At 42.1% G+C, this 16,000-nt stretch overlaps 1 protein-coding gene across 1 annotated transcript; it reads right to left on the minus strand.

The window, feature by feature from the left end:
- Positions 1-7,923: 7,923 nt before the first annotated feature.
- Positions 7,924-15,668, minus strand: LOC310989564 (homeobox protein Dlx3b-like; the record flags this gene model as incomplete). Its single annotated transcript, XM_083976664.1, has 3 exons — positions 7,924-8,394; positions 12,530-12,714; positions 15,338-15,668. The coding sequence occupies 3 exons, from the start codon at positions 15,666-15,668 to the stop codon at positions 7,924-7,926; spliced, it is 987 nt and encodes a 328-aa protein (XP_083832790.1).
- Between the last annotated feature and the right edge of the window lie 332 nt (positions 15,669-16,000).

The raw sequence follows: 16,000 nt of genomic DNA on the forward strand, positions 1-16,000 counted from the left end.
TTTGTTGTGACATCACAGAGTTACAAAGTCCTCACTGCTGATTGTAAAGCTCAGTTTCTGCAATCGGAACGTGTTCATTTCTCTGTGGACTGAGGCTTTGACATTTTCTCTGAATATATATAGAACCTAGAGTTGCTTTATAATTTAAAAAAAAACACATGGGGAAAATGTGTTGAATGGGACCTTTAAAGGACCAGAGATCTGATGTAAGACTCAGGGTGGGCAGGCTAAATAATCTCAGGCTGAGCAGGGCAGGTGTGTGTGTGTGTGTGTGTGTGTGTGTGTGTGTGTGTGTGTGTGTGTGTGTGTGTGTGTGTGTGTGTGTGTGTGTGTGTGTAGAGTAGACTGGGAAGAAGTGTGGAGGCAGTGAAGACAGTGGTGGGATTACAACAGGAAACTCCAGAGATGAACAAGGATCAGAGCACAAACCGGGGAACCAGGAGGCAGTGGACCCGAGGCAAAGACAAAAAAACAAAACAAAAACAGGATTATCTAGGGCTGAGGCGAAGAGCAGGAAATTGTGTAAGTGGGCCAAACACTGACACATGTGACACACAGAGCAAAGTGGAAAAGACTGGTTTGATACTGCAGGCCTCTGAAGTGATTGATGAGATTGGCGGCAGGCGTGCAGGTGAGTTGAAAAGTAGGGCGCCACACCCTGATTGATGACACACACACACACAAAAACAAATACACTTACAAAAAAAAAGGAAACATTGGAGATGAAACAGATACAATTTTCTTTGTGCAGGTATAAGAAGGTGTTCATTTCTATTCAGAAAACCTGTGATGGAGAGTTCATGCCCAGGATCAAACAGGCGCTCTGTCCATATAAACATCCGTCCCATTCCCATGGATACATTATCTCAGTGTGACGTGATTAGAATCTGGGGTCAAAGATCAAGGTGACCATGACCTCACAAGACATGGTTTTGCAACAAAACAAATACAACCTGTCATAAAGGAAACTCTAACTATCAGTGTCTCCTCCTGTGGATGTGTATGGACAAAAGTTTACACATTTGTGTTGCTCTCTATAGCAAATCACTCCTTCAATGTAAATTGCCTTGACTTCAACTTTTCCCCATGTCCACATCACCTGAGACACATGTCCAACACTCTAGGTGCCGTTCATGTTGATGGACAGAGGAAATTAATAGGGCTGACCCAAAAAAATCATGGAAAATTGATCATGAAGTCTGTGATCGATTGTTTTTTTTTTTATTCCTTTTTTCCTTTTATGACACCGGTTCTCATCGGCACTTGTTACATTACAATGAATAGGCTACTTGGCATCCTGGAAACCTGCCTGATTTTGGAGATATGCAGTGTTTGTTTGCCATTACTTTCATTATTTCCGCTGCAATCGCACTCGATTTTATGTCTGCGAAGCTTCGATTATCAAAATATGATAATCGGGTCAGCCCTAGAAATTAATGTCTTCCTTGATAGAGATACAACATTGTTTCAGACTGTGCAGGATCTGAAGTTGTAAAAAGTATTTTCAATTTAATCTCTCTCGACTTAATTATAGTACATGTATGCAGGGCCGTTGCTAGGAATTCTGGGGTCCCTGAAACAATACTAAAGTGGGCCCCTGACTTTTCCACTTTTTTTCTTAGACTATAGTACGTATTATCATTTTTTTATTTAGCCTACTTTGTTTTGATGCTAATGCAGCATTACTATGAGTATTAGTCAGGGTCTTATGCAGAATAATTCAGTCATACATAGATTAGACTACTGGGGTTTTTTGTGGGCCCTACTGGGCACTGGGCCCCTAGAATTATTTTAACGGCCCTGCATGTATGTTTACACTGGAAAAGTAAGTGCAGAATATTCAGAGCATGCTTAGGACGTCAATGCATATCCCAAAGTGTCCATATCACTTACTACGGTGTGTCTTTGTGGTTCCTGAGCTCTTGTTAAAAGTCTTCATGCTGAGTCAGATCAGGAAACATCCAGGCCCAGGCCTCAGTATCGGTTTTCGGCAGCAGAAATCAAGTCCAAGCCCAGCGTGAACATCATGGCCGGAGGCAGCGAAAGGAAAGTAGCGTCGGTTCCACATCTTTCATTACATTGTTATAAACTTTCCCTCCAATGCTGTTTTCCTCCTCGGCTGATGTCATCGCCTCGTCTCGCCCTCTCTCCGGTCTGCCAGAGCAGAGGTGTAAGAGCTGTGCCCTCTGCTCACCTTCCAAATACTTGATCCACCTTCTCATGGTGACATAAACCACCAGGCATGTGTTTTCTCCACAAGCTTGAAGAAGGCGATGACAGACTTTGAACCACATCACAGAATTCCCAACCACGAAAAATATTAAAATCATAAATCCACCTGTTGTGTTTGTCTGTGGTATCATCTTACTGTTATCCGCATAAGATCCTGGTTGTTTTGGTTAAAACTATAATGTGTTGTCCAGAAACCCCAAAACGGCTTCAACTGAAAACCGTTCTTCTGTGCGGTGCCAGTCGCAGGTTGCTACAAGCCCGGGTTTGCCCTGTCTGTCTGTCTCCCTGTGATGTTCACATACATTCCTCTGTGACACCTGGAAGCTGAGGGCTCAACACAGGAAGGTAAGAACCTAAACAAACATGGAAGTAGTCCCACTTGGTCTACTGGCTTTACAGTTCACACCCTGCACAGTACGTTTGCTCTGCCTACGGTAAGTCACATTTAATCCTCAGTACATGTTTTAACTACGTGTATAACACAGTACACGTACAACACTACTACTTATTAGTGTTTTATCTTTATTTTAAACCGTCGAAATCAAAAACACTGCAGAATCTACAGACAACATCGTGGAGCAGTACATGTGCACGCTGATAGTGCCATTGTTAATACATAGTGTTGAATGTAAGAAGCAATTTCCATATGAAGCCGTGAAATATGTTACATGCTGTCAAACCCCAGCGGTTGTGGAGAGATTTTACTCAAAACTCCGAACCCAAACCTCAAGAGAAGTCAGAGGGTTCATCAGCAGTGAACAATTAATGTTCAAACCATATTTCATGCCATACAGTCATATTGCCTGTTCATGTTTCTGCTGTACCAAAGCCGCCGCCATGAACACTCTATCTATGTGGTTGTTCAGAGCCACAACTAGCTTGGGAGGGCCACATGATCAGAGAGGTCCCAACCAGGGTTCAGTTCAAATCATTTAAAGAGGAAATATGCAGGATCTTTACCTTACAATATTTCCGCAATCAAACAGCTTTGGAGTAACTGTCATGGTTAAATAAATTACTTGTAACTTGGTACAGGGAGAATGGAGGCTCTCTGCTTCCCACCGAGAGTCTCTTAGCTGAAAACCAACCTTGTAAGAGCAGAGCCTCCGACCCATTGTCCCAGCTCTCGTCTCGCCCCATAACCTGTAATCACTTGTTTATGACAGATAAGACTACACAAATATACACATTGTATATGATATATAGTCTAACGTTATCCACTGCTTTATGGGTTGCTTCCTGTACCGGAGGAGGGTTAGCAAAGCAGCGGAAAAGTGACCGGACTCGCATTGTTCCCCTTTTACACATGAACATGTTCCACACAATTCTCCTCATTAAAGTTTTTTTTTCAAATATATTTTACAGTAGCCCATAATAGCATAGGATGCTACTCCCCCGTAGACAACTCAGTAGGCTATGCCTATGTTTCAGTAGTAACGCATTGAGCGCACCTCCACTCTGACCATGATGCACACTGTTTTGCTAATGCAAAAAATCAAGCAACTCCTATAACTATTGCAGCAATAAATCGAAGAGATTTGTGATTAATTCATTTGTCCATCTCTATTGTGTGTGTCTGTTCATTCAGTCTGTAAGCAGTGTGTGTGTGTGTGACTTGGTGTTTGTGTTTGGAGTGTTTTGGGGGCCACAAACAAAGTCTTGTTTAGGGCCTCCAAAATCCTAGTGCCGGCCCTGACCAAAGCCTGAGAAATTGTGTTTCTGTTACAGTGGCATGGAACAAAAAATAAAAACTAAAAACAATAGAGACCTGGAAATGTTGTGGTCATTGGACTGTGGTCTCTTGAGGGAGTGGGTCTGCAGTAACCTCCCAGTCGCCCTAGACTAGTGTTAGCATCTTTGCTAACCCAGTGTAGTGTAATGTAGCACTTTGTGACGCCCAAACTACCGCAAAGTTCTGTGAGGGTGACGACCATATAGGACGATCACTGAAAAGAGTGAGGCTGTTGACATGAGCTGAAGCCATGAGACCTGTTACCACGTGAACCACAAACAAAAACACTGCGGGAGAGACGACCTTGTGAAGCTGGTTGAGGGAACACCAGGAGTGTGCAAAATTACCATCAAAGCAACACATTTAGCTTTGTTTACACTGTTTTTGTTCACCACATTACTCCAGATGTCTTATTCCATAGTGTTTAGGTCTTCAGCACTGTGCTACGATGTAGAAAATAGGGGGGAAATGAACAGTGGCGTATTCAGGGAGTGGCCTTGGGTGGCACGGGCCACCCCTGAAATCTGATTGGCCACCCTAGGTGCCACCCCAAAATATAATGGGCTAGATTCCCAGTCAGAGGCATTTTATACATTGTTTATACTGGCTTTTGTCAAGTATTTCTTTTCTCATTGAGGTTTTCTATCACAATTGTATATTTTGTATTTTCTGTATTTCCCTGTCTAATTTTTCTTGCAGTATTATTAATTTAAGTAGATATGGGTTTTGCAGACAAAATGGGTATGGCCAAAACCTGTGTGTGTGTGTGTGTGTGTGTGTTTGTGTGTGCACGTGCTCACGCTTCATGCCACCCCACCATAAGTCAGTGCCCCACTTGAGCCACCCCTATCAAAAATATCTGGTTACGCCCCTGGAAATGAAACATTGAATTAGAGGGTTTATATGGGTTTATGAACTGATGCTGTATGGATGAAGAATAAAAAGCAGTAAGACATAACCTGAGGATGGTGTCGAGTGTAACTTGTCATCAAATTTTTAATTAACCAAAGCGTCTTGAAGTTTTATGAGGTTGTAGTTTTTCTGTTCTGTAAACCTGTTAAAAAAAAAAAGCACGTCTCATCCTGATTACGCCCTGTTTTTGTTGCCTAACCTGTGGGTTTGGTTGGTTGAAAGGCTGGAGAGCGGCTTGTTTGTCTCATACACACACACACACAGACGCACACACACACACATCTCTCCTCCCCTTTCATACTGTGGGCCACATGAAAGCAGTGTACACCCCTCTCTCTCTGTGTCAGTGGTGTGTTATTAGTATCCAGAGACTCCAGAGTGTCTGCTGCACTGTCACCTCCCACAGCCTCCTTTACACGTACTGTGTGTGTGTGTGTGTAATATATAGCTGGGTGCAACCTGTATCTCTTGTCTGACTCACTCTCACCAGGAAAGCTCCGTCAGCACAGTATCAACTCCTTTTCTCTCTGTGTGCGTGCATATATGTGTGTTTGTTTACTTCGTTCACACGCACATATCTGCAGAAAATAACACACAAGAAGCTGATTCAAATGGAGGCATTTTATTTTGAAAAGTCAACAATGACAAATGTTTTAAAGGCACACACTGTCGCATTACTTTTGATCTACACTTTACTCCATAAATAAAAAGAAAAACCTGAGTACAGCACATTATTACAACTATGCAACTTATTTGTCAGATGTTGAAGCACCAACTCGCATTGTCGCCCCTGCTGCTCGTGTTACAGACATGATGTAGTGAGTCTGTGAGCCACTCCGATGACGATCTCACACATGTACATCAGATGACTCCACACAGGGAATCCTACACAGCTTGTGAAAACAGTTAGGCAATGTCTTGTGCACCTGGCAGGCCTGAGAAAATCACCCTGATGATGTCATGATGATGCAATCTGGATGAACTCAGTTTAGGGTCGAACCAACGGTGCACCTTTTTAACAGAAAACAAACGTGCATTAAAAAGTAGTGGCATCATGGAGTGTAAAAAGCATTTATTGTGGTGTAGGGATGTTGAACAGTAAAAAAAAACAAAAAAAAAACACAAACATATTTAAAAAAAAACATATATATTATCATAGATGTATTTTTCTGGAAACAACTGGCTGAGGTTGATCACATTGTGGATGAACGGGCTCATCATCAAATCATTAAGACGTCATTTTATAAATACCATTTTTACAGCTTGATGAGATATTTAATCGATAGATATCTTAAACCAGAGGGGGGCTGACAACTGCTGCTAACACATCTTGTACACATACTGATATAACATGCAGGAATACTTTTTTTTTTTTTTTTTACCAACATCATCTGGATAAATAAGCCAATGATGATGATAATGGGACAAATTCTCACAGCAACACTGATAAATTAAACACTCGAGTCATCAAATGCATTGATACTCGCCTTGGTGGTCTGACTTTCACAGTGACTATAAAACACTGGTGAGGTTGGACAGAAGAAATGTTATCTGCTTTTAAAGGCCCTTAGAAAAACACACTACTGATTTATCATCATGCTCCTGTAGCATTGTTGGAATCATGCTTTTATTTTATTTTATTTTTTCTTATTTCACACAATAATTTCCCTGCCAATAGTTTCAGATTCGGGTGTGTTGTTTGTATTTATTGATTATCTATTTATTAATACCTTTATTGTGCAATTTACTCTGATTTTATCATGTACTGTATTGGGTGTATGTTTGTGTTTTTATATCAGTGTGTGAAGCCCACTGAAATCCCAATTGTTGACATGACAAACTTGAATTGAAACTTCAAGCTTCTTGCATCAAGCAAAGCTGAGGAGCCGACTACAAAGGTCACTACTTCCTAATTCCAGAAGTAGAAATAGATTTCTTTCTTTTTTTAATATGTTGTCTTCACTGGAGACAGTTTCTCAGATTCGCACAGCACCCTCACAAGGCTTCATACAACCTTTTCACATACGCATTAAAACTCTCCAACACAAATAGAAACAGATTCCGATGTGAAGGATCGGTTGAGTTTCCCTTTAACAGAATCATAATAACGCCATAATCCTTGGATTAGAGCGTGAAACAGGAACCGACCAGGACTAAAAAAACACTAAAGCAAGAAAACATGGCGGCCATGCTGGTTCTATTCAACTCTAATCCAGATGACATGAAATTCAAAGTTCAATCTTGAATCCCGGGGTTTAACTTGTTGGTTCTGTGTGACATTCTTGCCTATTGTCGAGCGCAGGTTTTTTAATCCCGGCCTCGCCTCAACACTGAGTACACAAGTCTGAGCTCTTCACTTCCACACACGCAGTTCTATTTTAATTTCTCACAACCATGTCTTGTAAAAAAAAAAAAAAAAAAAAACTTTCACACAGACAAACAATATGAATGCAATTTGGTCATGATATTCAGCCCATGACGTTCTTCCTAGTGGAAATAGACTAAAAAAAAAAAACTATCACTGTACATTTGAGTGTCTCTCCAGTCAGACAGATATTGATTATTTATTTTAAAAGGTTATCAGCCTTTCACTGTTGGTCACCTTTAACTATAGCTACATTATATAGTCCTGTAAGCCCCATGTACTGTATGTTAAAGTTTCCTGCTTAAACTTTACTGTCAGAATTTCAGTAGTATTCAGTTTTACTGTGAAAATGCTGCGTTTTCCAGAAGAAAGATTTGGTCATATTATTAAATATATAAAATATTATCAGTGATTTCAAATACAAATGTTGTATCAGTCCAAGCACCAGTGAGCTCTATCACAACCTGGATGTTATGAGTATGTAAGGTTCGGAGACAAGGACAAAGGGGCAACTGAGACCGGCGCTTTTTTTTTTCGTCCGTCCACATCTACAGCAGAGAATTGGTGGGTCAGGTTTTACAGTCAGGACTTGCGGACAACGGACAGCGCTCCGAAAACACATCTCCCCTGCTGTTAAAGCGCATGCAGGGCTCCAGTCACACTGTTCAGCACGGTCCCTGCCTCAGTAAACGGCTCCCATACTCTGTGCGGCTGACGGCCCCGTTGACGGCGTGTGGTGCGCCGGGCCCACCGCCGGCAGACCTAAATGCGCGCCCTGCGGCTGGTACCAGTTCTGGTGTGCGTACTCCCCCATGTAGGTGGGCGAGGAGGAGTCCACCGGAGGCTGATAGGGAGCTTGCCCCCTGCTGGAGGGATCCAGCATCGCATTATTCTTGATACTGCCACTGCTGTTTGTGTTGCTGCTGCTGCTGCTGCTGCCGCTGTTGTTGCCGCTGTTGTTGCTGCTGCTGTTGTTATTATTGTTGCTGTTGCTGCTGTTGTTTTCCCACACGGCCGGGGATGGAGGAGAGTTGCAGGCCATGGAGTCGCTGGCGTCTGGACTGTGTTCAAGAGGAATGTCCCCGAGCGGAAACTCTCCGTTCTTGTAGAGCTTCTTGAACTTGGAGCGACGGTTCTGGAACCAGATCTTGACCTGGAAGGGAAGAGCGAGAAATGTTGAGGCAACAGACAGATATAGGGAGATTTTAACGGGATAGTTCAACATTTTCAACACATTCGCCTTTTGCCATAATCCCCATAGTCAGAGGTGGCAAGTAACGAAGTACAAATACTTCGTTACTGTACTTAAGTAGATTTTTCAGGTATCTGTACTTTACTTGAGTATTTATTTTTCTGACGACTTTTTACTTTTACTCCCTACATTTATACGCAAAAATATGTACTTTCTACTCCTTACATTGTAAAAACAGGCTCGTTACTTCTTTTTTTTTGACACGACGTAAAAGCACCGGTAAAAGACGTGACGAACTAGAGAGGGAGAGAGGGAGAAGAAGAGGGAGGGAGCAGGGAGGGGGGCGGCAGAGAGAGAACCGAGTTACCAACTTGTATAGCCTACTGCAACATGGAGGCAGCAGCATGGAGGAAGGAAGCGATGGGGGTCGGACTATCCGACGGGGGGGGGGTTTGAACACTGTACAATCAGCGCATTTACCGTTTACGAGGGGCAAAAGCAACCTGTCCATGTGCCCGTGTCTGTGTGTACGTGCGCGTGCGTGTGCGTGTGTGCGCGCGTACTTGTACGTGGGTGCGACCGCACGCGAGAGAGACGGCAGGTGGACTGACTGGAAGAGATGAGAGGTGATGAAACGCTGTCTAAAAATTATAATAATTATTATTTAGTGAGAGTCTGTGGCGGCCCAGACGATGGGAACCACTGTCTCTGGTCACTTCAATCTTGATTATTCTGTCTGAACTTTTTTTGTTTAACAAAATTATCAAATGATGTAGGTTTCATTAACGGCAAAAATTCATTTTTACTTTTTACTTTTACTTTGAAAGTACATTTCAGAGCCTGTACTTTCTTACTTTTACTTGAGTAAAGGAGTTGAATCAGTACTTCTACTTTTACCAGAGTAATTCTTTACACATGTATCTGTACTTCTACTTAAGTACAGAATATGAGTACTTTTGCCACCTCTGCCCATAGTCATAGGGGCAAGTTCATTACCCTCAAAACTCATCAAATACACAATCCAACCTGCGTGCGACCTGCACATTCACCACGCTATGAGATAATCATGTATAATTATGTAACATTACGACACATGAAGCAAATACTCGGAACTACTTGCTCTTTTGAAATCACTCCGCCCAGAAGCCGTGTCTGGAATGTAGTTCTGGCTATGCATTTGCCTCGAAAACAACTTGGTCTTGTAATGTTACATTATTATCTCATAGCGTGGTGAATGTGCAGGTCACAACTTGTCCACACGAGTGTTTTGGAGTTGTTGGATTGTGTATTTGATGAGTTTGATGAGGGACGGGGGACCTGTACCATTCACCTCCATTGTGTTCACTGAGCAGCTCACGTCTCTGCCCCGCAGATCTCAAAACAACATGCACCAATAATTAAAAGTAATGAACCTACTCCTATGACTATAGGGATAATGGCAATAGGTGAATTTGCCAAAATGTTAAACTATCCCTTTAAGTTGAAAACATGTTATATTAGGTAAGAAAGAGAAATTTAAAGGGACAACGAGGAGTTTTGGAAAGCAAAGTGTTTTTACACTACATTTCCCATGAGCCTCCCCGCGCACGGTGAAATTCTTGAACGGACGAAAGCGAAAACATTTGCCAAGAATGTTTTCATTGATCAAGAATGAAAGTCGGGGGTTCGAAGACGATCAGATACCGTCGTAGTTCCCACCATAAAGGGCGATTTAGCGGCGTTATTCCCATGACCCGCCGGGCAGCGTCCGTGAAAACGAAAGTAGGAAATGTTGGGCAAAATGTTAACAAAATAACAAGAAAGACAAAACAATATATTTATCGAACATGGACCCATTAACAAGTGTGGGTAACGTAGACTTTTTTATAGCCAAATACAAACTCCTCGTTGTCCCTTTAAGCAAATGCAAAGTAGTGTTAATCTGTGTTCTTCGGGCACTTGGGGGCAGCAGACCTACCTACCAGCTAATGTGTGCTCAGAAGCCTGTTGCAGGCGGTGTACAGTGGATTTTGAAAGCTTTTTCAGACAAACATCTCCTACTTCTGAAAAATTAGCTGAAGAAAAAAAGGCTGAAAGACACTAAAATGCACCACAGACCTAAAGATGACAGCAGAATGGGGTGATAATCAACTGTTAATTTAGTGACTTCTTTCATATAACACATGGTCGTTCAGTGTGTGGTTCATAAAGAGGCTGTGGGGCGCGACATTTAAGCTGTACCAGGGCTGATGAAGCTGAGGCTGATCAGGGGACCGACACCGAGTAGGTTTCTGTTTCTGTCCTTTCACACACACAAAACAATGAGAGTCAGCAGTCTTTCCAAAGATCTCCATTTTATGGGCCAGTAAACCCTGAAGTCGTGTGGACACCAGGCATACAGTGTGGATGTGGCGGCCGGCCATAGTTGGACATCCCTGCCTGTCTCTTTGAAAGCCCTCTCTGTGTGCTTGTCATGCAGGGTGCGCAGACTGTGCTGCGTTCAGGTGCCAGGATCGGCCTCACCTGCCACTCAAGGTCCCCCATTTTTAGCAAGTTGTTTTGGTTTCCTACCTGTAAACACCACTTTTAGCAACCCTTGAGCACAGCACACCACCTCTCATGTACAAACACAGCAGAAAGAAACATAATGGAGCATTTAGCAGCCAAACAATCCAATATTTTTCCCAGCAACTGGTACTGACTAAAAACAGAGCTAAAGGTGTTTCTGAACATATTAATTTTTTTTTTTTTTTTTTTTGATAATTTAATCTTTACAGCAGTGTTTTTCAACCTTGGGGTCGGGACCCCACTTGGAGTCACCTGGAATTCAAATGGGGTCGCCTGAAATGTCTAATAATTGATAAAAAAATATTTAACTAATTATTATTCTTTTTTAAATGATTATTAAAAACACCACACGTAACCTTAAACAACTGTATTCTATACTTTCACTTTCTCAAATATAAAGTTCAAATAAAATGCAGCATATAAAAATATCTGAGCTGATGCATGATTGACGGCCGCGATCACATGACTGCGCGTGATCGGGGGTCAAAATGGGGTAACGAGCCAAAAAAAGGTTGGGAACCACTGCTTTACAGGTACAATATTTTTTTGTTCAACTTGTCCCATATGTTTTCAGCAAAGGTATCACTGGAATGGAACGTGGCATCATTAAAGCCATATTATTTACCTTCCATTAAGCACAGGACACCGTCCAAGAACTGTGAAGTGGCAGCAACAATCACATCACAGACTGTTTACAACGCTCTGAAATGTAACATAATGGACGCTGATGTTTTTGTTTCTACAAACCATTAACGAAGATCAAACTAAATGACACGACGATCACTCTTCAGGTCGAGTGCCTTTGTGCTCTCTGCTGCTGCTTTCTTAAAGGAACGCTACCCAGGCGCATACTGAGCAATGATTTACAGTAGCTTTGATAAAACAACCCGCTCAGCAGGTTTCAACTTTTATCACTTGAGCCAAGATAATTCATGTGGTAAATCATAAGAGCAGGAAGCATGACTGTGTAAACCAGAGTGGATTCTCTGCGCTGTCGAGGATCGGCGAAGACTCGGGCTAATGTGTTTCTGCTCCACTCTGCTGTCATTGTATTCTGACTCTAATCTTGTTTTATTGTGTTTGGTTAATCTTAACGGAGCCTGGTGTGGTAGTTGAGTTGTCTTTGTACTCATTCATTACTTTCACTAAGAGGTTTCATTCTGACTTTACACCAGCCACCAGTCTTTCTACTTCATCGTCACTTCAGGCTCTTCACATCTGTCATATTCTGTCAGGCCTCGGTTTTACATTTCTTCTTTCCCATCGGTGCGTATCTCTGTTTGAACCTCATGTGTCAGCTAACACTTCAGCCAGTTTTTCATTTTCAACTGACAGTTCATATTTTCCAGTTGACATTTAAATCAGTGCGCCTGAAAATTTATTTGGTTTCAAATTGCTTTTTAAGATCTAAAGCTTTCATCTTTTGTAATTAAACTGACATTTCACCGTGGTTCACCTTAGATCAACACTTGAATCCAGTGACAGTGTTTTCACCTGTGATTCCCTCTAGCTATCGCTGCATTGTTTTATATCTCTGTCCCTGCCTCACCTGTGTCTGTGTGAGGCCCAGCTGTGCAGCCAGCTCGGCGCGCTCCGGCAGGGCCAGGTACTGGGCCGACTGGAATCTCCTCTGCAGGACGGCCAGCTGGTAGCTGGAGTAGATGGTCCGGGGCTTGCGCACCTTCTTGGGCTTCCCGTTGACCATCCGGACCTCCATCTCTGGTTCTTCTTTCACTGCAAGAGATAAAGGTTAAAGGTCATTGTTAATTTGTGTGTTTGTGGAACCTTACAGAAGCTGTGATTTGTGTTTCTTTTTTTTCACTCGTAGATTTGAAGTATTTTCTACAAACAATGACATGAGATTGAATGGGTTTCCACTGTGCAGAGAAGTTGTAGCACAAAAATAGCCTGGGCTGCTACAACCCCGAAATTTCAAAGAAATTCCGCCAGCACTCTGAACTTATAATTTTGGTCTGAGTGTCTCCCACAGCCGGGGAGGGAGACAGAGATTTATAGGTGCTTTTCATGTAGCCTAGAGGCCCGCTAGTATACGTCCTCCACTGTTTATGCTCTTTTTCTCCTACCCACTATACACTTGCATATATTTATATCGTTTTCTTACATATATATTTTTTTATGTTAATGTTCAGTTCAAATATATTTGATCAGCACCTATGGAAATGACAAAAAATATAATGTTCTAGTGCAATTTGTGTGGAAAATATAATTCAGTAGAATAACATTTCACATATTTGAGCTTCATTTATAAAAAATATGAATAACAATAATGGTAATGGCTTGGATTTATATTAAAGCACTTTTCATGGCACTCATAGTGCTTTACAGAAACCATTATTCATTGCATACCACATTCACAACGGTGGTCAAATATGCTTATATTTACTGAATAGGTTTATTGGAGTTCTTTTGAACCACAATTTAAAGAAAATATAGGCTTAGAGGCAGCATTTAGACCTAAAATTGCTAAAAAAAAAAAAAAAAAAAAAAAAAAAAAAAGAAAGAAAGAAAGAAAAGAGTCATGAGAAACATCAACAACAGTAAAATATATCTAAATAAGAAAATAAAGCCTGCAAGTATGTAGAGTAGAGTGTCAGGTTCTTTGTTATGAGGTTAGGGAAACTTACAGAGGTTTAGACTCATGATCTCAGTATTCAAAAATGATTTAGTTAAATCTAGATATTTTAATTCATTCATTATTTAGCTGATTTTCTTATTTGGCACATCTTTCTCTTCCTGTTTGTGTCCTGTGCGTTTGAATTTCTGAAGAAAACAAAAAAACACAACAAACAGCTGACCTGCTGATGGGTTTGTTTATTGATTTATTTGTCAGGGCGTGGCCACGGGCCTTTGCGTGATAAGGAGTCCTCCTCGCTGGATGATTCAAAGGCAAAGGCTGACTGACATGTCGTGACACCTGATGTGTGTGGCTGTGGGCCAAAGTCCCCTGAGGCCATTTGCAGGAGTCAACTCCCAACTGGAATGTCAAAAACAGTACACCAGTCTGTCGAGTTTGTTTTTCCTCTGCAGTTTTCACAGAGTTGAAAGAAGAGCCAAAAGAAAGAAAGAAAAAAGCTTCAGCAGCACAAAGTCTGCTAGTTTTAGTTCACTTTTCTGATTGTTATACCATTACAGTAACTGTGTATTGAGAGTATTGTAATATTCTGATTACACTCACTACAAGAATTTTAGTTTTTATACTTTTTTGTTTCATTTTGAATGAGTGTTTGAATTGAGTTTATCTGTGTTTAAATCATCTTTTTAGCATAAATTAGCTCTTTATTATTAGGTCTTGATGAAGGTAAAGTTGAAGAATCCGTGACGACAGCGAGCCTGTGGCTTCCATCCAAAAGCCTTCAGGCTCATCTGCCTATTCCTATCAAAATAAACCTCACCACTCAATCAAGTTCAAAGACAAGCCGATGAACAGGAAATCTCACACTGAGCATCAGTCTGCTGGGGAACAATGTACAAAATCCACCAGAGAGCTGATTAAAGAGTCTTTCCTTGAAACGTATCACTATAAATAAAGTTTATTATTCACGTTCACGTCCAACACCACTGGAGTTTACAGATTCTATCGAAATTTGGTTTGCAATCTGTGACATCTCCGGCATGTAAGACCAGAGGCTGCTGCAGTGACAGTTGATGGTTGACTTTTTCTGCCAGCCAAGGAAAACTCTGACTCAGTTTCTGACCTTTAACGGGACCGGATTGTAAACCTCACCCTGATCCAAGACATCCATCAAACGGCCCATATTCTCTTAACAGCTTTACTGTTGAAAGTAACACATTTCCTTGAACTGTTAAAGTACCTTGAAGTATATGATATAGTTCGTAAACATTAAATACAGTATGTAGATGTTTCATGCAACTGAATTATCAATTAAAAGTAATAAATAACCCTAAACGTATTCCCTTTGAATTACAGGTGTTCATTAAATGTTTTTCTCCTACTTCTATTGCAAATGAGCTGCTGCTCTCCTCTCTGATCTTCTCATATTGGAGAGTCAGATGTTCAAGAGGAGAAAGCATCAGCATCAATCAGCAGGAGGAGCGGAGGGAAACTGGAAAATAACAAGAATATTATTTCCCCTGTGATTAAAACATATCATTTGATTATTGTTTTTTATTGTTTTGTGAACTCTAGTACGTTACACATGAGCCTCAGGTGATGCAGCTCTCCTCTCTCCTGGACAAAGATGGAGAAGAGGAGGGAAGACCCTCTTGGTTCAGGACCTTCAGTTTATGTCTTCATTAATTAATTATTAAAACATTCACATTATGCACTATAAAACACTTCTACGCAGAAGTTGTGTCGTGCTGTTGTTGAACTTACCACTGTCCTGCATCGCCGCCTGCACATCTCTGCTGAAGGCTCCGTGCTCTCTGTACGCTGCGTGACTGTACGGGTATTCAGCTTTGCCAACGGGATACGCGCCACCGGGACCCATCCCGTTCAGGTTGTAGTGGTGATAGGCGTACGCGTTCATGTGCTGGGCCGAGTACTGCTGCTGTGCCGGGTAGAAATCCTGCCCGCTGTAGAAGCCCATGTCCGTGGATGAGGACTCCGGCAGGGTCGGGGAATCCTTGGTGGAGGAGATGGAGCTCCCAAGCACGGGGAGCGAAGGTTTCTTCTCCTCGAAGACAGGTGAGGGCTGCCCGTTCATTCTCAGGAGTTGTTTTTTCTTTTCTTTTCTTTTTTTCCCCTTCTACTTCTTCTTTTAGTGTTTGCTCGGAGCTGGAGGGAAAAACCTGCTGGAGTGCTCAGAAGTCCACACGCAGTCTGGAAGCTGGCGTTTCCAAACTCCCTTGACGCAGCAGCCAGGCTGTCCACCGTGGCGGCGCCCAACCCAACAAGAGCTCCTAATTACAGGGCGCGCCGAGCTGAGCCAAGCCGGGCAGGACTGAGGGGAGTGGATGTCTCCTTCTCATTGGCTCCTCTGCTCGCTCCCTGCCTCTGCCCTGAGGCCAAGACAGCGCTGACTGTCGCCTGTCTGGC

Source organism: Trachurus trachurus (assembly GCF_905171665.1).
Source record: "Trachurus trachurus genome assembly, chromosome: 8".
Classification (NCBI taxonomy): Eukaryota; Metazoa; Chordata; class Actinopteri; order Carangiformes; family Carangidae; genus Trachurus; species Trachurus trachurus.